General features: G+C 39.9%; 1 protein-coding gene across 1 annotated transcript in view; it reads left to right on the forward strand.

Annotated features, from left to right (window-relative positions):
* The window catches only part of CFAP47 (cilia and flagella associated protein 47), a 704,026-nt gene that overhangs the window by 329,127 nt on the left and 347,910 nt on the right, over positions 1-26,989 (forward strand). Inside the window, exon 45 of the mRNA XM_065423211.1 lies at positions 7,941-8,124. Coding sequence (XP_065279283.1) covers positions 7,941-8,124 — 184 coding nt within the window. The remainder of the gene's footprint in view (positions 1-7,940; positions 8,125-26,989) is intronic.

Raw genomic sequence — 26,989 nt, forward strand, 5'->3', positions numbered from 1 at the left:
AAGATTTGCTCTAGGCAGGGCCGGCTCCAGGGTTTTTGCCGCCCCAAGCGGCGCAAAAAAAAAAAAAAGGCCGCGATCGCGATCTGCGGCGGCAATTCGGCGGGAGGTCCTTCGCTCCGAGCGGGAGTGCGGGACCGTCCACCGAATTACCGCGGAACAGCTGGACGTGCCGCCCCTCTCCGGAGTGGCCGCCCTAAGCACCTGCTTGGTAAGCTGGTGCCTGGAGCCGGCCCTGGCTCTAGGAATTATTTCAGGGAAGCTCTGTGGCCTGTGTTATACAGGAGGTTAGACTAGATGATCACAATGGTCCCTTCTGGTCTTGGAATCTATCAATCTATTATTTAGAGACATTTCATCAGAAATTTGATCATTTCTATTGCAGTAGTGTTACTAAACTTGTAAAGACCTAGAGTATATGTTATGTATTTTTTTAAAAGTGAAATTTTAGTATGTGAGTAAATCCAGAATATCTGCAATATCACTGAACATACAAGCACATTTCCATTATAAAAATAAAATGTAACTGTATATCAATCGTGATCCAGGCCCTGGGCTGCATATTTTAGCTCCCTTGGGATCTTGGAGCCATCTGACCATCAGGTAGATCCCTGGGCAGCTCTCTGTTATGCCAGCCTTGTAGCCATACCTGGTTTTCAACTGGATGTGTCCCCAATGCTCTGTGGTAGAGGATAGTACAGAGGTTGCTAAAGCAGCCTTCTGCCACTAGAGGATTCCCCTATACAAGGGAAATCCTCTACTTAGCAGTTAAATTGGCTGTAACATTCCTTTATGCTGCCAGAACTGTGCAAAGCAGTCTTAATGGGGCTGAAGAGCCTGCCTTTTACGTAATATCTAATTCAATAGGTTAAACATTGGTATGGGAATTGTGGTCTGCTCCCCTGTGTTTGAGAGCATTAAGGTACAGTATACAGTAGTGGAAATAGTCTTATGAACAATAACTGTGGTTACTGAAAGAAAAAGAAGTGAGAAAAATACCGTATAATAGTAAAGAAAATGAAGCTGTTACGCTGGTGTGTGTGTGTGTGTGTGTATGGATTGTGAGGAGGAGTGGGGTACAAAGACAACTCCCACTTGTAGGTCCCCAAGGATATTGTCCAATCTCTGTGTCTCTCACTTTATGAAGTTTTCTTTTAAACACTAATATTGCAAATTAATATATATAAAATAAGAATAATCTACACTTTATACATCCATTTACAGTGTGTTACTTGACCCCATGGTGAGGATCAGAGGGGTAGCCGTGTTAGTCTGAATCTGTAAAAAGCAACAGAGGGTCCTGTGGCACCTTTAAGACTAACAGAAGTATTGGGAGCATAAGCTTTCGTGGGTAAGAACCTCATGCAAGTCATCTGAAGAAGTGAGGTTCTTACCCACGAAAGCTTATGCTCCCAATACTTCTGTTAGTCTCAAAGGTGCCCCAGGCCCCTCTGTTGCTTTTCACCGTGGGGTGAAACCCTGATGCTGTAGAACTCCGATTTATGTTAGGGGGGCATGATCTACATCTATGGTATCTAGCCTAAAGTTTCTTCCTCTAGGGTGCTAGCTAATAAGTTGCTGGGGTGACATTTTTTGAGTGTTTCATGCATAATACTCCTGTACCTTTTAATTCATACTGCACAAAGAATCTGCTGTACTGGAGCATTAGCTCTGGATTTAGTCAGGCCTGGGAATAGTGGGAGTAAGTATAGTGTCTTGTACCAGTAGTCATGTTAAAACCTAATGAGAGTCCTAATATGATTTGAAGTTTAGGGTGGTTGATGAGAGTCAAGATTACGTATGAATATTAAATGGTGAGATGTCAAAATATTTGAAATGTCATATTTGAGAATCAATAATAAAAAAGTATGAGGTGAATATAATACTCAGAGAGAGCTCTTTTCCTTGCACTAGAAATGTTCTTTTCTCAAATTTTACTTCAAGAGAAATATCACAGAGCTTAGCTTTGATTGATGCAGAAGAGATTTATGTAATAGATTAAAACCAATATATTTCTCCATTTGGTAAACCACTGTAAAGTTTAAACTCCGAAAAGCGAGCATACTAAAGTCTGTCATAAAATTCACATTTATTGGTCACATAAAAACAGTCCATAGTGTAGAAATTATGGAAGAGTTTATTGAAGAAGCTTGTGAGTAGAGTTATGTTTTACAATTTAGTCTGAAGCTCAAGGGCTACATTCTGGTTTGATGTCAGAATTGCCTAAAAAATCTGTAGTTTGGCAAATTTATATAGATTTGTGAAGTCCTTTAGAAAGGATTTTATAGATTAGTGCATAAGTAAAGAAGCTTTTGCTACAGATCCAATTATACATACGAACAGAAGGAGAGGTGCTATCTACATTATTATTGTTTGCCATCCCTACTTTGGTACCTTTAAAACCGAAATGATGTAGAACTTTATTCTTAGTAATGGTTGTTTGCCTTTTATTTTGTAATTCTGTTAAGGAGTACAGTTGTAACTGAAGAACTTGTCCTTGGGAGTCAAAGGAAAAATGCAGGTTAATTTCTGTACAATATGTGACCTTAGCCCTTACACATAGATGGCTGAATGTCCCCTCTATTTTTGGACCACTTTGCTAAAAATTCTCCTAGTAATTATTTCTTCTTGTCATATAAAGAGCAGTTTATGCGAGTCCCTGGAAATTGTGTTTATTAGATGAATAATGCATCTATAGCTCTCTCCAGTGAAACTCTGATTATTTACTTATTCCATTGTGCTCCTTCCCAAAGGCTGTAAATCAGGATTGGCACAGCATTTTGTCAGGCAGTGTATAAACAAAGTATAGGAAGAGACAGTCCCTAACCCTTGAGAGCTTGGGATCTAATGAACACAGAAACAAAAAATGGGTGGGAGGAAAGGGAAATAACATACAGATAAATGATCGAGGTGATGGTCATTATGTGAATGTGTTTTATTAATGGTGAGTGAGGGGGAAATGGTGGGGGGGGGGTATATAAACAAAGATAATAGGAGAAAAGGAAAGGGAAGGTGAACACTGAAGAGAGAGGAAAGAATGGAGTGGAGCAGGGCAGGTTGGGAGGGCTGCCAGAGAAGGGACTGCGATGAGTGGAGGAAGCGAGGGGGAGAGGGAGATCAGAAAATCAACAAACAGTACAAAACGTCCAGAATCCATAATGTAAAATGTACTCTGCTGTCACCACTGGTTCTGGGAGCTGTGTAGGTCTGGAAATGCGGGTGGGCCCCAACATGATCTCTTCCCTGTCTTGGATCTTCATTGCTGCTCTCTGTCCCCAGTGACTGGCTCAACCTTAAGAAGCACCTGCCTGTCCTCCTCCTACTCCATATAACTGTGTGGAAAGGGTTTTTGGGAATCAATGCCTGATTAAGTCCTAGTTGACTGAAGTAATGTTGGGGATCCAGCTGAGGCTCTCCCATCCTCCAGCTTCTGTTGTGCTGGAGTCTCTGTTCCTGGGGGCTTTCAGCTCTTTCTCTTGGAGATGCTGGGTTATTGTGACCTGGTGCCTTGGGATGGTGCGGGTGAGCATTTACACTCTGCTGGAGTTCTGGTCTAGGGGAGGTGAACAAGGGGTTCTATCTTGGTCTTTATCCAGCCTCACCACTGCTCTGCTACCCTGACCCAGAACATTATGGGAGTCCTCTGTTACAGATGCTTGGCTGTGACCATGGCTCTTCTCTCACCAACCCGCCCCCAGTCATGTGACTCTAAGAGGGAAGTACCTAGGATTTGGTGCATTTTAAACAGTACATTTTAAACAACAATAACAAAAAACATCTTGGGTCAAATTCTGGTCTCAGTTGCATTTTTTAGAAATGAGATAATAATTGGGCCCTTAATCTTTTTTTGTCTCACTGCTCAGTGTTTGACTTCTGTCAAAGTGAAAGGGTTGTGTGTGTTGACAGTATAAAACTGTCTTTTATAGAAAAGGATCCTAGAATTTTTCATAGTTAATTGCAGGCTATACACAAAACCACAAATAAACTATATAGATTTTAATACATCATTCAGGCAGCATCTGTTGATGTACAGTGAAAGAGGGTACAATGTCCTCATTTCGGAGAACCTTTGAGCACAAAAAAAATTAGTCAGGGCATACAGTTGTTTTATTAGAGAGGGGTTAGAAGTCATAGGCCAGAAGGAACAAACAGAGTTAAAATGAGATTTGAAAATTATCAGAGAGACAATTAGGTCCAGGGAAGCTCCCACACTGCCTCAGTCACCTGTAGCAGAAGAATCTTCAATGCACAGAAAAGAGGGATGGGATACTTGGGGAGCAAACACAATGCACAGAAAAGGGGGATGGGATACTTGGGGAGCAAACAGGATGGGCTGCAAAAAAGTCAGAAAGACAAGGGTGGCTAATCTTCAGAGAATATTAATAAGTTAATGAAGTCTGATGCTTGTAACAAAGCCTATTTTTCTATCTGCTCATAGTGCAAACTCACCCTGGGAGCTGAAAGTCAATTATGTTCTTCACCAGTAATAAAAATTTCACATTTTGGAACATCATTAACCGTTACGTTGATGCATGTGCCAGAATAAAATGTGCCTCGCTCTCTTACAGTAGTATTGGCTGTCCAGTGATAACTGGAGTAAAAATTAGTAAACATTTGTGTTTATTGCTAAATAAGCAGATATGATTTGGAATACATACAAAGGGAACAGATCTGTTGAATAACAGGGTACATTTTGTCACCCTTTCAGTGTTAACCACTCCTTTGTCCCCCCTCCTACATAAAAGTTTCAGGCTTCCTAGCTATCACCTGTCTCGGGCAGAGATTTGCATCAGTCTGTCTCTTGAGACTGGGGGCTTAGGCTTGCAGTCCCTCTGTGCTTCACTGTGATTTCCCCAACAGGTCTGACGGGGTCCAACATCTGTGGCTAACCTTTCTCCAGGGGCTACACCCAGTTACCAATAAACAATTGCAAAGGTCCTAACAAAATATATTTATACTTAAGATAAAAACATTACAGAGTAAACATATAAAAAAAATGTTCCCTTGTGTATCCTAAAAGCTTATCAGAGATCACCCATTGGTCTTATGGGGCCCAAGTAAGTCAAGGTCTTTCCAACCCTGCCACAAGGATTGGGACCCCCCGGCCCCTTGGGCAGAAAGTTCTGTCTGTTTGTTTGCTGAATCAAAAGAAGGCCTTATGTTTGTTTAAACTCAGCCTTTTATATTAAAAGTGTCTTCTTTGTCCCTTGGTCTCTGATACCTTTTTGGAGTTGTTTACAGTTTCAACAACTAGCCTTAATCAGCCCCCACAGTTTTTAGTTCCTGGAGGAGTTGTGGTAAACGTCCCCCTCCTGGAGTTGCATATAGTCCTTGCCTAACAATGATACATAAACCATTCACAAACTTAATACAATATGTTCACCCAAAGATATTGCATGGTCTTGCAATATCTGTCACACCTTTTACATAGTTCCCCCCCCCCGAATATGACTGTACTTTAAATCAACAAGTATTAGCCTTTAAAAAATTATATTGATCTAGTTATGACAGTCAAAATATTTACCACCTTTAATAATTTGACCATTTCGTATCTCATGTCAGAGCCATGACAGCTATGTTTTTCTCATATTTTAAAAATAGGAGAGAAATGTGAGCATGGACCCCCAAAATACTTAAATGCTTGTGAAAATCACGATAATTTCTTCAAGATCCGCACAATTTATTTCTGTGTTCAGTGTTTCCACTGAAAAATTTGCTACCAAATAATTATATTATTACTAAATTTATCTGGGTTTCTCCAATTATATTGAATTTATGACTGCCAGCAAAATGTTGGACAATCATCTGATACCAATAGCGTCCAAGCTATGGCTGCCAATTTGTTATCCAAATACCTCATAGATTTGGAGACCGAATAAACAGATGAATTTATTTGTTCAGTTCTGTGACTCCTGTCATAAACAATAAAGATGAGCACTCTTATTCCAAGCTGTCTCACGGATTTAAAAATAATACCACTTCTGCCCTGGGACAGGCTAGCTGGAATAGGTTATTGCTACTATCAGATGAATGATTTGTTTCAACTGTTGAATTTTGCGGGTATTGTCAGCGTATTTCCAGCCTCAAATAAAAGAAAGAAGTAGATTCTGAAATCATCCCATTTGTTACCTCAAGAAGCAACTCTGCTTGTTCCACTTGTAAATATGTCCTGAAAAAATACATAGTACCAAAAAATATTTAATTTTCTATTTAGGTAAGTAATGCCCAGTCATACATGACTATCCAGTTATGTTTCATGGGGAAGGGATTTTGAACATACGCCTACATTTTTATATATTGTTGTTTGAGTAATCTTATATTAGCAGTTGAAGTTTAACAAAGGGCTCCACATCTGCTTTAAGGTTTCACAGAAGTTTAATCTCTCCCTTGAAATAATGCGGAATAAAGCATATAGGCCATGTTATGCCTTGTCCTGCTTGAATTATTGATTCAAACAGTACTTGACAGTATCCCTTTTAATAATGATAATCCTATTCAGTATCTAACTTTTTCGATTTTTCTCCTTCACAAATCCTTTCTGTAATTAAAAAAAATGCAATGCAGTGCATGTCTTCCGTCAGCAATTGTGCACATTTTCTACTAACTTTAGTAAGAGTTGTAACATTAGTACAGGGGGAGGATAGATCTTAAAGTATGAATAATATTGTGTCTGACTTCACTAATAAAAGGATCAACTTCAAATTCAAATTCTCTTTTATGAATTCTCTCTACAGAGTCCCACTGTTGGGAAGCATGTGCCTTGGCACAATGGAACATAGCATTATTTAAAAGCAGTAGCAACTGCGGATACACACGTGTCCTTCACACACAGCTGAATATTTGAAGCAGTAGAAAAAACAGGCTGGATGCCTCTCACCACATATAGCTTAGCAATGGTTTCCCTATACCATAAACGTGTGTAATTTAGAGAATGGCAAGAGAGGGAGCTGTAAAAGCTGTAATTATTGAGAAAACTGGCAAAAATGACCAATGATGATGAACAAATTTTTAAGCTTAGGTACGTAACAAGAACTAGTTTTGAAGTATGGTTACTTTCTGACATTAGTATTTGCTGAACTAGCTTGTAACTGCTGACTGTGGCAGTATGGTAGAGATACCGTAATATTTGATAGGGCATGCTACTTTTGAGTAATTGAATGTATTAAACCATTAAAGTAATACTGTGATGCTACCATAGTCTGTCAAGTTTAGTTTTTTGGTATGATGGTTGAATGCATACATTGAATTCAAGCTAGTTACTCATTAATATTGCGTTGATCAGAAATCCAGAAATGCCTTTTACCAAAAGGAAGAATGTTTTTGTCCTGAAAATTCCTTGTATTCCCTCTGGTACATAAACCTCAGTGAAGTATCTTGGAAATATCACTTTATCTCAGTTTTAATTGATTACTTATAAAGCAGTATACAAATTCCTCCTCTCCCCACAAGAAATGTTTGTCATTTTATTGGACTTTCCTTGTTCTTATCATTGTTCAGCAATTCTGAAGACTTGGTGAAAAAATTCCAGAAGCTTCTAGTTTGGAGTAGCAAGTGAAAAAATATGTTGTTGTTCGAGTATATTTTCTTTTTCCTTTCTTACCTTCCTTGAAAAGCTTTGAAGAGTTACAGTTTGTTTCTGAGCAGCGTGAGAACCCTTTCAGGCACATGTAAGGAGGCTTGTAGATCACAAAATTTGTTCACAGTTGTAAGAGGAAGAGTTTCTAGATTCATTTTATCTATTTGATTCACTATTTTGCAACTTAAAATTAATTGAACCCATCTGTAGTAATATTTGCAAAAGTTAATAATCAGCTATTCTATCTGTTTAATTATACACTCTTATTTTGTTTTAGTCTGAGTCTCTAAAAACAGAATTTATTTACTTTTAAAGTCTTTATTATGGTTGCACTTATTATTCAAACTTATTGTTCCTTTATTTGCAGAGCGATGCACTGTATAGGCCTACTAAATACCCCGAAAAGTTAAAATCTGTGGACTACAGTATAGAAGTGAGCATGCCAGAATATTTTGAAATCCCTGAAAAACTCTCTATTCCCGTGTCAGCAACAAGCAAAGTTAATTCTAAAGCCTTTTCAGAGGAAGACCATCAGGCTGTGAAAGCAACAGGTAATAAGCAACTTATTATCTGAACTTCAACTGATAACTTAGCATCCTTAAATTGTCTCCTTCTCCCAATTCTTTCCCACTATATCCACAAAGGGTATATCTACGCAACATTTTGGAGTGAGTGGCAGCAAGCCTCTCAACCCAGATGTTCCTCAATGGCCCATCTGATTTTAATAGTTTTTTTTGGATGGGTGGGGGTTCAGAAGTTCAGAACAAACATTTTCAAAGTTATAAAGCAAAACTTGCATATTTTCTTATAGCGTGGAATACAGACATTTCAAGTGAGATTAGTGCATATGCAGCAATTTACAAGTATTTCAGAAAGTCTAAACACTAAATACTTTCTTATAAGACTAATACCTGTTTTGAGCAAAACTAACATACAGGTGAACAGGTTTGGTCTCCAGCTTTGTTAGTTCTTAGTTAATGCCTGCAGCCTGGGCAAGAACTGGCATCTGGCCTGCCAGCCTCACACTCTCTGCCTTATTGCTTTCTAACTCTTAAGTTTTCCACTGAGATTTTAAATATTTTCCCCATTGCTCAGCATCTTTTGAATTTCAGACTCCCTCTGCTGTTAATTTTTTACAACTTGGAAAATGTGTTACTTACTTTTATAAAACATTTTGAGCAGTTGGTACAGAAATCTTATTTTTCAGTTTGCTGTAATTTGTATGTCATGATATCTGGGCACAGGTATAGTCATGCGTAATAGTAACATGAAACCAGTGTTGTCGTAGCTTTTTGATTCAAGTTTCAGTACATTTCTTGTCATCAGCTCATGCTAGTGAAAGGCAGTTGGGAGCCTTCGAAGGGTTACGTTCACATTGTCCTGGAATCTTAAAACTCTGTCTGTCCTGTGAGAAGTGAATATTGTCCACAGACCATTGATCGATTGAGAACTGCTGGCCTAATTAGTCATTAAGATATTACATATGTGCAGCATAGCTCTGACAATTAAATTTCCCTTTTGCCTTTCTTGTCTTAAGAAAACAAAAAGCATAAAACCACAACTGCCCATTCACATTAATATTTACAATATGGTCCAAGTAGGCTTTGAATTTCACTCTTCATTGAGATGTAGCAAGTTTTGCAAGTATAGTTCACTGACTGATGAAGTGAAAAGGATAGGAAAGGAGTGAGTGGCATTGTTGCTGCTGTCATTTTTCTCCAAGGCTGTGTTAACTGGATTGCAACACATACAAAAACAACAACAGATGAGGATAGCAGGAACAGGAAAAAAAAACCCTGGAAAGTTAATTTTTAATCTCCTGTATGACTGTGTTCTGTGTGTTTCAATGAGACATGTATACCCTCCCCTACCCAGATTTATCCTAGCAGTAATTCCTGGACCAGACAGGCCAGACTGTGTATTGTGAGGTTACAAAAGAGGAGAGTCCTTGCAAGGCTCTACTAAAATCTAAGGGCCTGATCTGGTGAACAGACCTTTGAAATCATTGAGACTCTATGCATGAGTAATGATTGGTGAATGTTGGTCTGTTTACAGGAAAGACCCTTAGGCATGATGAACACCTAGTCACCTGATAAATATGCTGATAAATTATTTCTGATAGCGTATTTCTTCTATTTTTAATTTTAAACCAAACCTAGTGAAGGGCCTTAGCACTCAATAAAGACTGTTTACATGCAAAGTTTGAAGACTTATTTGCTCAGCCATTTTCAAATTATTGATCAGCAAAGAAAGTCTTCAGATGTTGTATTAGGAACATAGTAATTGACATTCTGGATCAGCCCAGTGGTCCACCAAGTCCAGTGTTCTGTCTCTGACAGTGTCCATTACCAGATGATTCACAAGAAGGTGCAAGAAACTCCAGAGTGGTTAATTAAAGAGCAACCTTCCTATAGGGAAAGTTTTTTCCTAACCCTTTGGTTAGAGGTTGGCTTATGTCCTGAAGCAGGGGAGTTCTAAGTATATACATAGTCGTTCTCCCCCCTACCCCCCCCCCCCGCCAAACTTTTCATTCTTCAGTAGCTTTGAAATGTTGAACTAGGTCTTTAAAATTTCATTCTTTTTAGAGTTCCTTGAGGGTAGTGCTAAAACACAAATACTATCAACAATCTTCATCTGTATCTCAAGCTACAATAATACAAATAATAATAATAATAATAATAAAACTTTCATTCTGCCACTACATAATCTTGTACCTAATAGACTGGTTTATACTTCTCTTATATCCTTTGGAATGGGGAACTTTATATTTCCTGTGCCAAGGTGGCCTTTTTGTTATTTCTTTTGGCTTCTGGAACAGTAAGCGAGGGTATGTCCTATATTCTCTTCTTGAACTTTTATAAAAACAAAGTAGCCTTTTTCCAGGTCATATGTATTTACCTATAGTGATTTTACAGCTGTTTTTGAATTGATCAATCTCATTGTCATTGTTTTTTCTCTCTTAAGCATTAATCTGAAACCTACATTCACCCTGTATAAATGTTACACCTCTAATAAATTTGTTAGTCTCTAAGGTGCCACAAGTACTCCTGTTATTTTTGCGGATACAGAATAACACGGCTGCTACTCTGAAACCTGTATAAATGTGATGTGAAATCATTATCTGGGCATAATAATTCTTGTGGAAGTTCACATAACTTTGTAATTTATGAAGATAAGTGCAAAGGGTGAACTATTGTCATATAATTGGTATGATCTGTATGTGTCCTGCCTCTTTTGTCAGCTGTTCCTGTTATGTTTTAAATGGGAAGTAACCAACAATTGTTTGTCTACATGAGGAAACTGAATGGAATAGCTACTGAGGAATAAGTTATTACACAATAGCTATTCCAGAATATTTGCCTGTGTGGACATTCTATTCCAGAATAGAAGACACTTCATTCCAGAATAATTACTCTGCTTTGGAAGTTCACTAATTTTTCCAAATAAATGTGATTTTATTCTGGAATAGTGTGTCTACATGGGTAGCCATTCCAAAATAGCTGTTCCAGTAAATTTCCTCATATAGACAAGCCCTAAGAAATGAAGTGGCGACATGATTCCACGATACCTGCAGGAGTGACACCATCAAGCTATCAGACAAGGAAAATGGACTAAATGTCACAACAAATACCTGACTAAAGTAAAGTAAATAGGTAGTCTATGTTTATTTCTCTCTCAACTGTTATTTAAATACCTCTGCATTTACTTGGTTGACTTTCATTTTTTTCAGTACTTGAAGGTTATATTTTCCCAAATTAGCAAAAATGAAAACAGGTTTTGATTGATCTTTGGCAGTTCAAAAATAACCATAAATTAAAAGCCACTTGCATTGTAGGCTAGAAACTTCGTACTGTACATATTATGCTTTTGATAGTCATTATTAAGAGGTTGGAATCTATTCAAATATTTAAAATGTTGGTTTCCAGTACTGGCACTAAGCTAAGCCGGGGTGGGGGGACGACTGGCTGCATAAAGTTAAGATAGTGTTGAATACTCAAAATTATTTCTTAGAATTTTACCTTGAATAGAGATTGATGAAAATGTACTGGGTTAAGTCTTATTTTGTTTAAACGTATGGATATGATATATATGGCAGAATGTCTTACATGGGACACATGGCCAATTTCTTTATCAAAAAGTTATGAATTGTCAATATGATTACTGAAAATCTTTGTGATGGGTGCAGAAAATCTTGAAAGATAAAATGGAAATCAAATGTCCCAGGGAATCCCTTGCAAGCCTCTTGACAAGATATATAGGTTTCAGAGTAGCAGCCGTGTTAGTCTGTATCCGCAAAAAGAACAGGAGTACTTGTGGCACCTTAGAGACTAACAAATTTATTAGAGCATAAGCTTTCGTGGGCTACATCCGAAGAAGTGGGTTGTAGCCCACGAAAGCTTATGCTCTAATAAATTTGTTAGTCTCTAAGGTGCCACAAGTACTCCTGTTCTTTTTATATATATATAGTCACTGCATCTGAAAAGAGCCCTTAGCTTTTATGTGAAGCAGACAACACCTTTTATATAAACCAATTCATCTTGACACCAATTTGACTCTCCATGTTTTTACATACTTTTATGTGTAAATATTTTTACATACTTGTCTTCATGTATTTCACATTGTTATTCATTTGTTGGTATCATTGTGACTTGAGGCTGAAATGAAAAATCATTGAACCAGAGCTGTGGCAATGACAAGAGTCAACTCCAAGTCCATTCAGCCTCTTGAATTTTCAAAGCACCCACTTGGAATTCATTGCATTGTATTATAGAACATTGCTGTTCCAGCACTGTGGCATGTAGGGAATACAAAACTGGTTTTACTATACTGCATGAAAACCCTTCTTTCTTTTGTCTTGTGTCGGAATTTTTTCTCTCCTTTGTGTTAAATGTGTTTTTATGTGTAAGTATATATGACCTAATTTAATAAGAAGTATTAACTGTTTACATTTATGTGTCTGTTCTACTGGTATTTATTCTTAAAAAAGAAAAGTTGTTTAATTATTAATTTGATTTTTTGTAATTGAACTGCTACCTGATTATGTGACAATTGATAATCTATTTGATGACGTATTTTGAGATATCCTAAATTACCTGGCTGTTTTGTCCGGTAGAGGTATCTGTCTATACAGAAGTGTCTATAGAAAATGGTCAACTTTTCTGAATGAGAAATGCAATTACTTATAGAATATTAAAAAATAATTTGTATAAGTAGTTACTATAAACACATATTACAACTCTTTCTGAGACATTTTTTCAAACAACCTTAACTCTGCCCCATTAATGGGATCTTGAGAGAAACCAGAAATTGAGAAAATGGTGTCTCTCCATTACACATGTTCTTCTTATTAATGACCACAAAAATGCAAGATATTCATGATCTCCAAGAGAACAGGAACAGACTCCTAGACTACTTTTTCAGCCATCCTCCTGGCTTCCAAATATGGCTTCTTCCTTTCCCCTTGCCGTCTAGTCCAATCTTCTGTTTTCCAGATTACTGCACTTACATCCCAAGTATTCCTTCTCTCACAGTCCCTCCAATTGTGATTGTCTACATCTAACTACCATGCACATTACTGCCCATGAGGCAGTGCTCACTTCGAGTTTTTATAATTCAGTCATCCAGCTGATGCATGTATGATCAATCTTGTGCATGTGTATTAGGTCAAATCTTTTAGAGCCTTATGCACATAGGTAACTTTAATTTAATTCAATTCAGTGGAACAACTCATATGCATACATGATTTCAGGATAATGACCTTAAATTTGTATGCTCATCGGGGACGGATCATTGGGGCATCTGGGTGTTTCAGAAATATAAATATTTAATGTTAAATGCTTGTAAAATGTGTATATACATAAATATATTTGTACACACCTAAAAAGAGATCAGTTTATATATTACAAATGTTAAGTGAGTTTATACCAATGTTTATGTATTCTCTCAATAAAGGTTTTAAGTATCTGTTAAGTATTCCTCTAACACCCTAAAGCATCTCCATAATTTCTGCATGTCCTCTCTCCAAATCTATGAAAGTTGCTTTTGATGGGTACTTTTGGAAATGTTTGAAGTTTATATATGAATCTGTTTCAGGGGTATGATGACCGCCAAAAGCATTAGGCAGATTTCTGAAAAATGACTATTTAAGATCCCTTTTCTCTGAAAATGTTGTACATTTCTTTAGCTTTTCCAGGAAATTCTGTCCTGGGATGAGATATAATGTGTAAAACTTCAGGTGGATTTGTTAGTTTTTCTGAGGAAGAGGAGCAGGGCAGAAATCAAATTTATAAACCACCTTCAATCTGAGCTGGGTATGGACATACTCTGTGCATGAAGTGAGTGTGTAAATTTCTAGACGTAGCTAAAGTTGTGTGCATGTGGACCGAAAAGCTACAATTATGTATGTATGGTGTACGTCTTAAAAATATTCCAATAACAGATAAACCGTTTGTTTTTAGTTAGTGCTTATGAATGCTTTTGCTCTTTTATGGTGTTAAAGATTTTATTTTTTAATATGCTCCATTTTTCAGAGCTTGTTCATGAATAACTTAATGAACCTTTCTTATAATGATTATTTTTTCTTTGTGTTTGATATTAAATCAATAGTAGATCAGTACTGTGGAATGAGAACAAGGTCAGGTTTTAGCTTCAGGTTAAATTATGTTCTTTATTTCTTTTTATTTTTTTGCTATTTTTGTTAATTTGTAGTGTCAGTTTTTTAGTTGGAAGATTGTTTAGATCTGGATTTTAGAAAAAAAAAGTGAAGACAGTAGTTTGCTTTTTAAAAATCTGTCTTCCTAGACACACTTTGAATCTAGCATAAATAAATAAATACATAATAAACTAGTTACGGCTTGATCATGCTGTTTCCCACAGAGACTCCAAGTGAAGTCGGCAGAAGTTCCGAGTACAGATAGATAGCAGGATTGGGCATTCATGAGCTGTTATCAGTATGAAGTAGTTTGTCAGCTTTATAAATGGCTAAAGCCCACAAATGGACTCATTGGTCTTGAGTGGGCCTAGAAAACATTTATTATTGTCATCCCTACTGCAAACTGAATTGATACTGTCCTTCCAACCACTATGCTCAGAGCCAGCCTGAGGACTTTTAGTACACATCCCAAATGTAACAGGAGGGAGAGGGGAGAAATCTTTAGCCCATCCGCTCTTTGCTGCAATCTCCTGATGCAGCAGTTTAGAAAATCTGTTTGTTCCTTTTAGTGCTAGCAATCAGTTCACATCTGTTCCTGTTTTCTAGACTGTCTTCACAAAGAAAATGGCTAGAAACATATTTTCTTTATTCAAATGAAAGCTGGAAAATCTTCTTTACATTTCAAAGCCTCCACAAACTAGGGAGAACTGTGGCCTTCCTGGGACTTAAAGGCCTACTCTGGAAAAAAAAAAAAAGGGATTTATATGTGTGTGTGTGTGTGTGTGTATAGTTTATATAATGAAGCCCTTGAGAGACCATATATATACAGAATAATGTTATGATAATACATATTTGTAAGGCACCAATTTCCATAATATCTAGGTGCCAAATTGGCCCTCTTTGCTTTTGCCTTGTAAATATGCAAAATATAATGCTACAAAATCAGCATTATTTTGCACATATATTCTGATTTATTATTAATTATTTGTATTACAGTAGCTCCAGAGGCAGGAGTAATCTGAGCAGAGGAAGATGCGTAAGTGCTATGTGCAAATCAGGGAAGTATCCATTAAAAAATGCTTACCGTGACACCTGAACTCCATCTGGGAATGCTCCTTACACAGCTAAAGGTTTTGAGAGCCTGCAGAGTAAGAACGGTGTGGGTTTTATGGAAGCTAAAGTCAGTTTGCAACAGTTGTGCTCTGGAATTCCTGTCCTGGCCACTGTTACTTTTCGTTGTACGTACTGTGTGTGTCAACAGGAGCCAGAGCTTGAGCTGAAATGTTCACTTTTTCATCTTAAGGGCCAGTTGTGGCTGATGCCTGTAAATGTTCATAAAGTCGCAAGGAGCCTCCTCCATTGTTCTGAGGCTGGCCACAGTTGCAGGTCTTGCATTCTGTGTCTTGGTCTCTCCCTCCGACACTGCCACTATTTGATGATCCAAAAGTAGTTTGGCGTCTCCAGGGACCCTTGAGTTGCAGATCTCAGTCACAAATGTTGGATATACACCCTCAGTCAGAGGGGGTCAGACAACCTCAGCTTTTTCCCCAGTCAGTCTTCCTAATAGTAAAATGTAGGCAACTTGTTCTCGTCCAGGACTCAATTTCTGGGAAATACACTCAGCTGTACTCTAAATTAGATTGCATAAACCCATTGAGAGGTACGTACTGTGATCAGTGTCAGGCTACATCTACACTCTGAGCTAAGGGTGTGATTCCCCACCTTGTATGCACATACTTGCAGTAGTTTGATGGGAGCGAGCATGAGTGTATATAGCTGCAATAATGCGGGCAGCAGCAGCATGGCTTAGCCGTGCCACATACCCACTGGTTTCAGGTAGATTTGTATGTACTCACTGCTGCTGCCTATGCTACCATGGCTATCCTATTATTTATACTTTCGGGAACTCTCATTGAGCTATTGTGAGTATGTGTACTTGAGCAGGGGAATCACACCCCTAGCTTGTAGTGTAGATATAGCCTTAGAAATACTTTAAAATGGTGGATACAGTGGGCCAGATTCATCTCTCAGTCCACAGTGATGTAAATCCAAACTGAGTCCCGAGAGTGTCACATTCCAGCAACATGGCCACTGCCCATTATATTTTTGTGAGAAGCCAATCGAATACACTCAGCTCCTTGTGTGAAGGAATCCATTGTCACATTAAAAAAGACAAAAGAAACACAAAATACTGTCTCCATTTTTAAAGCACAAAGCAGAATATTTTTCCAGAAAACTTGTTCAGAGCCATGCTGCCCTGTCACTTAGGAAGTATACCAGGAGCCCAGGAGAGAGAGCAGTTCAGTGCTATAGCAGCAATTAATTTCTCCTACTGAGAGTGAAGAATGTCTCCCTGTTTGGAAGTATGTGACCTTTGCATGAAGTAGGGGGCAGGATGTCAGAAAGGTAGGGATGGAGATGGTGAGTTAAGACTGCAGAGTACAACATTAAGGCTTCTATGTTCTCTGCTGCTTGGTCTGGAGTCCTGCCCACTACAGCATTAGCTACTGATCATGAAATTTAGGGTTTTTTTTTTTTTAAGGAGAAAGACTAATGAACTGTACAAAGCAATTGAAAGACATTGCAATTTTTTTTATGTACAGGCTTTCATTAGTGGTGTTGAAGTTATCAGCAGGAGGTAAACCCGGCTTCCTCTTGTGCAGTTCATAGCAGGACCCAGATGCAGCGGAATCAGTGTTTCTCTGCTGCATTGTGGAGGAAGGGCAGGATTTGGGGAGCCTGTGTAGAGGGTTCATGCTTCCTACGTTCTGTAGGGCCAGTGTGCTTATCTTAGTGGAGAACATAATAATTTCCAGTATTTGATTGGGCCAATGGTTCATCTAGTGCAGCATCCTATCTGTGAGAGGCCAGAAGCAGCCTTATAATAGGCCTTTGTGTGATAAACTGCCCCCAGAGAAAGGTTCCTCCTAACTTCCAGTCATTAGACATTGGTTCATGCCCTGAACTATGACAATTAATAGTCCTTCAAAAATGATTATTTTTTAATATTTACTATTATAAATTTGGACATTCTTGTTATCTGTATAAATATTCATTTTTTCAATCCTGCTAAACTCTTCATCTCAATTATGTCTTGTGGCTATGAGTTACACATTCTAATTGTACATTGTGTGAAAAGTATATTATGGCACATGTCATCAAGTGGCGTTATAACATCATTTCCCAAGTTCATGGTGCTTGCTCTAGGGAAGACATTCTTTGTAGTTAGTTTTTGATATGGAAGGTTCAGAGGCGAGGGAGCTGTGCAAGCAGCAGGAGAATTTGCTTTCTGCCTTGGTCTCTGGTTAGAGAGAAGTAGTCAAGAGGCAGTTGCTTCCTGGGATCTGAGCAGTGGTGTTGGGCTGAGATTGCTGGAAGAAGGGATTGTCTTGCATGTGCTATTTGACTATCATGATTCAGGAGTGGTGTATGCATGTAAAATTAAATAAAAGTTACACTTAGAGCAGGAGTGGGCAAACTTTTTGGCCTGAGGGCCACATCTCAGAATAGAAATTGTATGGGGGGCCATGAATTCTCACAAAATTGGGGTTGGGAGGTGGGAGGGGGTGAGGACTCTGGTTGTGGGTGAGGGCTCTGGGGTGGGGCTGGGGATGAGGAGTTTGGTGTGTAGGAGGGTGCTCTGGGCTGGGACCAAGGGGTTTGGAGGCTGGAAGGTAGATCAGGGCTAGGGCAGGGGGGTGCAGGTTCTGGCTGGGGGTGCGGGCTCAGGGGTGGGGCTTGGGATGAGAGGCTTGGGGTGCAGAAGGGTGCTTCGGGCTGGGATCAAGGGGTTTGGAGAATGGGAGGTGGATCAGGGCTGGGGCAGAGGGTTGGAGCATGGGGAGAGGCTCAGGGGTGCAGGCTCTGAGCAGCGTTTACCTCAAGCGGCTCCCCGAAGCAGTGTCATGTCCCTTCTCCAGCTCCTATGTGGAGGCATGGCCAGGCGGCTCTGCACGCTGCCCCATCCACAGGCACCGCCCCTGCAGCTTCCATTGGAGCACGTAGGAGCCGGAGCGGGGGCCATGCCACGGCTTCCGGGAGCCGTGTGGTGAGGCCCCCAACCCAGTGCCTGGCTGGAGCGCTGGAGTGGGGCAAGCCCCAGACCCCACTCCCCAGCGGGAGCTCGCAGGCCGTAGTTTGCCTACCCCTGACCTGGAGTATATCCATTGGAAATCCACCTGCAAGCAGCCACACATCTGCCACCGTGTGGCATAGGAATGACACTGGTGTCATAATAAAGGGACAACAAGGATTCCTTTTAGTCAGTTTTGAGGTTGCCACCTTTCAATTTCACTGAATGTTCCCTTGCACTTGTCTCAAGACAGGGTGAATAGAATTTACTAATGGGCCTTCTCTCTGCCATTAGTTATTTTCTATACTTATGTCATATCTCCATTTATTAATGTCCTCTCGAGGGTAAATAATCCCAATCCTTTCAATCTCACTTTGAGAAGTTTTCCATCCTGCTAATCATTCTCATCATTGCCTCTGACAACCTTCTAATTCTGTAATATTAATTTTGAGGCAGGGTGACCAGAACTGCACACAGTATTCCATATGAGGCTGTACCCTAGATTCACAAAATAGTATAAATTTTTCTATGTTTTCCATCCTATTCCATATGCATTTTTAATATTTGGTTATTTGTTTTGATCGCTACCTTACATTAAGCAGAGATCTACACTGGGCGGTGCTTGTTGTTTTTATTTTATTTTTCTAAATTGATGCAGTTAATTTAGAACCCAGTAAGGTTTATGGATAGTCCAAATAATGCCTTCCAATATGCACTACTTGGCAATTATCAACATATAATTTCATTTGCCATTGTGTTGCCCATCCACCCAGATTAATTAGGCTGAGAGTGAGAGAGGTACAGGGAGGGTCTGGAGGAGAAGCCTTTCTGAAGCAGACTCTTGAGGTAGTAGCTTAAGCTTTGGACCAAAAAAATAATCGTGACAGTGACCCAAAGCTTCCATCTGGCCTTCTGCTTGCAGCAGTCTTACTATGTAAGGAGAGGATTTCAGGTAAACTCACAACATGTGTGAAGAGGGTAGAGAGCTTGGAAAATATGAATTCTACCATTGAAACTATATTGCCAAATAGATACAATGTCACAACAAGGTCGTGGGCAGTCAAACCTAATGGTCAGAGCAGTAGTCAGGTGTCAGGCCTACTCGGGTACCAGAGGGTCAGTCCAAGACAGGCCAGAGGGCAAACCAGGGGCCAGGTGTCAGGAGGCAAGCAGGGTCAGAAGCCAGAGTCTGGGATCTCTCATGCACACAGCGTCTGAAGCAAGACAGGCAAGCAGTCTGTATTGTTGCTCAGCCAACTTCCTGTCATGGCTTCCTGGCTTACATACCAGTGCCAGTCAGTCAATGGGCTGTGAGGAGTTGCTATGCAGGTCCTGCCGGGCAGTACTTCCTTCTGGGCCCAGCCTCACAGGGTCCTCCCACGGGAGCCCAGTCTAAGCCTCCTATGATGATATGGAGGCGCCAGTGACCCAGGACCCCCATGGTCCCAGTTCTAGCCCTGCAGGTTCTTACGTACAAGTCTGTTCCAGATACAGCAGGGGTGTTGAGCATTGCAGCTGGAGCAATAGCTTCAATGTAATTTACCTGCCAGAAGCCTTCTTTGGAAATTGGCTGTCAGATGTCCTTATACATCCATTTGTATAATAGCCAGAGAATGATGGACCCCCCCCCCTCCCCCAACTGAGACTACTGCCAGGAAAGAGCTATAAAGAAAATTAGTTGTACAAATGCACAGTTCCAAAGGCAAAAAGAGTCCGGAGACAGTTCAGTGGTAGGAGAGATTGGAAGTTGAAAGAGGTCTGGGAACTGCACTAACATGGACCATTTGGTCCAGCTTCAAGTAGAAAGAAAAGAAAATGTGAAGACGAAGCATCTGAAAGAAATAAACATGAAATATGTATTTTATTGCATTCATCTGTCACCTAGGAGAGGAGAAACCAGCCTGGTGAGCAACCAGATGGCTAACACAACCAGGAGGTATAAAGGTTGAAAGATTTCCTGACAGAAGCTGCTATTTGCTATTTAAGCTATTTGCTATATGCTATTTAAGCATAAGATCTCTCTGTGTTTACATAGTATTTGTTGTCAAGTTAAAAATAAGTGTTTGTGTTTGCAGTAATGAGAAACGTCTGGAGGTGAATTAGAAAAGTTACAAATGACTTTGTTCAGAGAGATTAATGTAGGTGATATGCAAAGAAATAGTCTGTGAGATGACTTCAGAAATCCACCCCCACAACTCTGACAAAGACACAATATTACCAGTATTTTATCCACATAACAAAATGTCATTGTCTGGCCAGTGATCCTAAGCAGGTCACTGTTGCTTAGCAACTTCTCAGACGTGACTTCTACAGTTTAACCACCTGTGGATACGCATACATCAAAGTTTTAAAATGTTAATTATGTGAAATTACTAACCTATGTTGAACTGCTTTGGAGAAATTATAGCAAGTCAAGAAAGATGTTATTTTTCTGTTTATTTGTTGCTGAGAAAAGGGAGGGACAAGAACCTGCCTTGGGGAGATGTATGGGGCAAGAAGGAGTTCTCAAAGGGATCAGTTAGTACCATAAAACCCCCAAAATGTATTTGTAGAGAAGACAATCTCTTGGACGTCTGGAAAAATGGTCTTAAGTATGTACTTGAAGGAAGAGAAATAAAGGAAGTAGTTCTCTGACAACACGTCTCATTCCCAGCTTCCGGCAAACAGAGGCTAGGTACACCATCCATAGGAAAAAGAAATACAAATTATTTACAGGTTCAAGCATACAAGCATATACACACAAATGAGTTACCATCTATGATTCCTAAAGACAGAGGTGTAGTAATCTGTCAATCTAAAATGTTTTTCAGGGCAGACCACGGGATAGCCCCTCAGGATCTCTGCCTTAGTTTAGTGTCTCTGGCCCTGTGAGAATTCAAACAGCAAAGAGATGAAAAATTTTCTTGTGACCTGTTTTATCTTCTACATTTGGCCTTCCAGTCTATGAGATGGGCTCCTTTACACATAGCATTTCCAAGATGTGATACGGCCATTCACTAATCCTTTGTATTGTGATTTTCCCTAATGGCTGTTTAATCTTGATAGATGTCTTTAATATGGGGGGGGGGGTGTGGAGGGGAGAGGAGAGGAGAGGGAGAGATGATTCCTGTACCTGGGGTCACAAGTTCACAGCAAACATTTTTAAAGTTACAAAGCAAAACTTACATATTCCTTATAGCATGGAATACAGACATTACAAGTGAGATTAATGCATGCTGCAATTTAACAAGTGTTTCACAGAGTCTAAACACTATACATTCTTATAAGACTAATCCCTGTTTTGAATAAATCTAACATATAGGTGAGCTGGCTTGGTTTCCAGCTATGAGTTTGTCAGTTCTTAGCTAATGCCTTCGACCTTGGCCAGAGCTGCCACTTGGTGTACGACTGTCACAGTTAGTAGAATAATTGTCATCATAAATAGAGCTCTTGCCTGATAGGAGATCATCTTTTTGTCTCAGCGGAGGGAGCAAAAGATTATTTTAGCAACTGTTGTAATATTTGTCTATATCCTTCTCCCTCACCTATTGTGTGCTGCCTGTCTTTAAGGATGGTGGGGAGGGAAGGAAAGGGGCGGGGGAGCAGTAAACATGGAAATAACAAAATGTGTTCATATTGCCATTCTAATCACAATGTTTGTGTTTATATCATTTCCCCACTCTTCACTGGTTTTTTCCTTTTTGTATTTTAAGGTCTTCTGGTAGGGATAGTCTCTTACTGTGTTTGTACAGCACCTAGCTTAATAGGATCCTGATCCTGATTTGGGAGGTACCCTAATGCTATCCCTAATAATAATAGATAGAGGAGGACATTGTCTTTGGGCTTGTTTGTAATCTAAACTGGCCATGTGGTCACTTAATATTTGTATTATGGTAGCTTCCAGAGGCCCCAAAAAGTATTCACATTGAAATTTCTCAAAAGCACCAATTTTACACCCCCTGCTGCTTCAAAAATTATGAATACCCAAAAAGTGCACTGGATCACAGTTTTACATTGAATCCAAAAAGAAGGACTCAGTTTTATAACGGATCCAAAAAGCAATATCTTCAACAGCAACACAATGCCCTCAACATCATACTGGGATGTTGGTTCTGTGTTAACTTAAAGAAATGTGTTTCTGTAATGGGGTGGCACTCACTCTTGTGAGTGCCCCTCTGGGTCGAGTGTGTGTGTGCCTGCAGTTTTTCCTCAATGTCTTGGCTCCTGGTGCCCCCCCCCCCCCCCCAATCGGCTGCTGCACTTGTCAGGCAGAGTCACACTCTGTCCATGTGTGGAAACTTAACAAAACAAACCCCTTCTGAGGTATGCTGTCCAACCAGGCCTATCTCAAAGCCCTCAATAATGTCCTGTAGCCCTCCCCGGGCTCAGTCCCTTCACAGTCCAACGGTGTCCATCACAGCACTCCTCCACTGGCAACATCTCTCTCGCCCGCCCTGGGCTCCAGTCCTCAGTCTGACCAACAGGTTGTATCTCCATACCCTAGTTGGCTAGCTTACGTGCCGAGGTTCCTGCTCTGGTGTGGAGCAGCATCCCCGGTGGTTCCTCCCTTCTCTCAGGGCACAGTCACTTCTCCAATGGCTGTTCGGGAGGGGACCCGGGCCCACCCACTACTCTGGGTCCCAGCCCAGGGACACCCTCTAAGTAGCAGCCACATGCCATGTCCCTTAACTAACTGCATTTCCCTGGGCCACTTCCCCGTAGCCCGTCTTAATTGAGTCCTGGCAGTCAGCCAGAAGCTATTCCCTCACTTCTCTGGTCCCTGCCAGCAACTACCTGCCTTAGCTCTTGCAGCCAGCCAGCAGCACCTCTTGCTCCTTCAGTCCCTGCAAGCAGACTGAACTCACTTTGGCTCTGCAGTTCTTGTTATATGAGCCTGCTGGGCCCTATTTGGCTGCTCCCCGCAGCTTGCTCTAGGCAGCTTTGAGGACCTATCTACTGCTCCTTTTCTGGGATGGGTGTGGCTGGACCCTGAGGCCTCCAGCAGGGGACCTTTGGGTCTAGTCCACTCCGTCACAGTTACCTACTGAATTGCCAAGCCTAAAATATCAGCCTTGTCAGAATATTTTTCATGTATTGTAATAGACTAAAATTTTAGTTAGAAATACAAGACATTTTTATTGTTTCATTGCCATAGTTTGCAATAAAGTGCAGAACAACTAGCCAAACAAGAATTGAATTTTAAATCATTATCTGGCAGTATTAAAAAGGATGCTACATCATGCCATACATTTATCACTTAGGGTAGAAAATACTTCATAATTTTTAAAAATTCTTTTACCCTCACCACATCAGTCAGTTATGCTAAGTAGAAACTATTTTTATCTACAGCATTCTGTTACACAAGTTTCATATATTTTAATAACACTTTCAAGTAATTGTATTTTGACTGAATAAATATGTATATGTTTTAAAATATGCATTCATATTTTTTCAAGAACTGGGATCAGCTTTATCTTTTTTTTTTTTTTTTTTTTGGTATGCCTTCTAAATGTTGTCTCAGATTGTTGCGCACTGTTGGGTTTAATCAGAACAATCTTTTATTTCAAACTAATTTCCTGGGTCTTTAAATCTTTTTCAGTACACTGTTATCAGTGATCCTGTTGGTTTCCTGGTAATGTTCCATGGTCTAAGTGCTGTATATGTGCTCTAGCATTTTGTTTTTTACATTTAAAAAAAAAAAAGAAAAAGAAACTTTCTTGTGGAAGATTAACCAGCAACCTCCCCATGTTTATCACCTTTTACTTATTCTTAAGAGCTCCACTTACTATCTGCACCGGATCCCCACTAGAACGCGGGGTTTTGGATCCATGCCCGGTCCCACGTTAACGCGGGGACCGCGTTACCATGGATTCCAATGAAGGTAATTAAATTTGGGATCCATGAGCGGTCCCGCGCTATAACCGAATTTGCGCTATAAAGACGCGCGTTCTAGCAAGGGTCTGCTGTACATTCTGAGATTGCAAATTAATTCTCATGTCTCCTTATCATATTAGGAACCCATCACAAGTGAGCTTTATGATTACTTAATTTCCATTACTATACTCATCATTGAGCTACATTTTACTGCCTTATTTATCCTTACTTGGACAACAGAGGTAATTAAGAAGTACTTGGTTAGGGCTCTTTCACATCTCTCCTGTCAAATAAACCTTTATTGAAAGCGTGAGTCTACTTTGAAAAGTGACTCTATGAAAATATTATAGGTCTCTGTCTTTAGGTCTTAATTTGTATGTCAAATGTGTTCAGTTAATAAGTAAAAAGATATTAACTGCCAGCCTTGCAAACTCAACATAGAATGTAAAATTCAAGGTTGGTTCTTTCCTTCTTGTGTATTAACATCAATAAGAATGACATCAGTGTTATTTACTCCTCATAACACAAGAACTAGGGGTCACCCAATAAAATCAGTAGGCAGCAGGTTTAAAACAAACAAAAAAGTATTTCTTCACACAATGCACAGTCAACCTGTGGAACTCTTTGCCAGAGGATGTTGTGAAAACCAAGGCTATAAGAGGGTTAAAAAAAGAACTAGATAAGTTCATGGAGGATAGGTCCATCAATGGCTTTTAGCCAAGATGGGCAGGGATGGAGTCCCTAGCCTCTGTTTGCCAGAATCGGGGAATGGCTGACGGGATGGATCACTTGATGATTAATTATTCATTCCCTTTGAAGCACCTGGCATTGGCCACTGTCAGAAGACAGGATACTGGGCTAGATGGACCTTTGGTCTGACCCAATATGGCCGTTTTTATGTTCTTATCAAGAAAACGACACTTCGGCCCTTTATTCGGAATCCAGAGTACAGGTCTGCAGCTCAGTGTCTCTAGGAGAAGCTCTCACACCTTGACAGCATGCTGCCCGTTAGGTATTCACAGCCAGAACACATCAGGATAGACAGTTAAGGTTTCAGGCCTGCTTCCCCAGTGAGGACTTTAAGGCACAGGCCTTAGCATGAGTGGTTCAGATTGGCGATCTAGGTTCTTGTTGACCTACTTTGGCACTGAAACTATCGGCCACTAAATAAGTGAGACCTTTACACTATCTTTTGCTTTGGCCCTGCCACTGGCACCATCCTATGGGAGAGACTCTGACATCAGGACTTTGATGCTGGCGACTCAGTTGGCAAGGACATCTTGCACTCTGGTCTCAATGGACACTGTATAATCAAGGTGGTACTACTCACTTTTCTCTCACAAATGGCAAAGCACAGAGATCCTGGAAGAAGAACAAAAGGACAATTACTGGTGATTGTTCTAATTTGAAAGTCACCTTTGTGCATTCACACTTCCTGCTCACCCTTCCCTCTACCTTGGTGTTCTTATCCCACTGTTTTGTGACTTCAGTTCCAGGGAATGCAGTCCTTCATGGGTGAATGTACAGAGGCCCATCTCTCAAAGGCCAACAGTTACCATTAAGGAACCTTTAGGGTTTTTTTTAAAACCAAATATGGCATTGTTGACACCAGTGCATCCCCACTGCCTTGTCTTGAAGCTGACCGTGTCACCTGGGCAATGAGGTAAACAGATGTAACTAACTGGAATTTAGTAAACAATTCTGTTGATGATATACACAAGAAGGAATTGAGTTTGACGTATATTCCTAGCAATGTTGGTCTTGCAGGGCAGATGCAAAAAGCAGTAAAAACTTATCTTGGCTGCTATCGTAAATAGATTCGACTCCACATGTCATAAATAGATCCACTGAGTGGGAAGTTGCTATTTTTAGAGTTACTTTTCAGGGTAGAATCACCATTTAAAACTTGAACTATTAGCCACATTGTATAGACATTATATTTTTGTATCTTTTTAATATAATTATCAGAATATTGCTTTTAAGTGGAAATATAATTTTTCATAGTCTATTTGTGATACATTTGTATGTGTGCAGTCCTGATTCTTTCAAATATCTCTTATCCAGAAGAAGATTTCCAGCTCTATGGGGTAAATTCCATTCTCTATCACTGAGTTCCTGTAAAAAGGACATTATTTTCCTACAGGTCAGTAGGATTTTTAAAGGGCCAAGACTGAATTAATTATTTTAGCCAATTTTAACAGTGCACCTGTAAGCTATACTTTACCTTCAGTATACTTGCTGTTCATCTCTAGCAATACAATGTTAATTATGGAGCGGGGGGAATAGAATTACTATCTGGGATTTTAAAACAATTTAAAACCTGTTATTTATCTTTCAGGCAATGAAGGACTCACTGGGTATTATAGGTACAATCAATAAATATCAAATGGAGGATTTCTAGATCAATTATGCAAAGCAGAAATGTTGCAGAAGAGCTGCAAGGTTTTAGGATTCACATATTATTTGTTAAAGCTCTAATTTATTTTTATATTCTCTTGAGATTACAGAACATTTTTGCAATTTTTAAGCTTTTACTTAAAACTGTGCTTTAAAGAAAATTGTGCCAGACTAAACTCTGGTATGGCTGAGTGTGATGGGGTGAGGCTCTGAGGCCCCTGCTGGAGGCCTTATGGCCCTGCCCCAGAAAAGAAAGTAGAGAGGTCTTCCAAGCTGCCTAGAGCAGCTGTGTGGGAAGTACTCAATCAGGGCCTAACAGGTCAGTATAAGAAGAGCTGCAAGGCCAGAGCAAGTTCAGTTCCTTGCTAGAGCTGGAGGAGAGAGATTGGTGCTCCAGGCTGGCTGCTGGTACCCCACAAGAACAAGGCCCTGAGCTAAGAGT

This window comes from Emys orbicularis, chromosome 1, assembly GCF_028017835.1.
Source record: "Emys orbicularis isolate rEmyOrb1 chromosome 1, rEmyOrb1.hap1, whole genome shotgun sequence".
Classification (NCBI taxonomy): Eukaryota; Metazoa; Chordata; order Testudines; family Emydidae; genus Emys; species Emys orbicularis.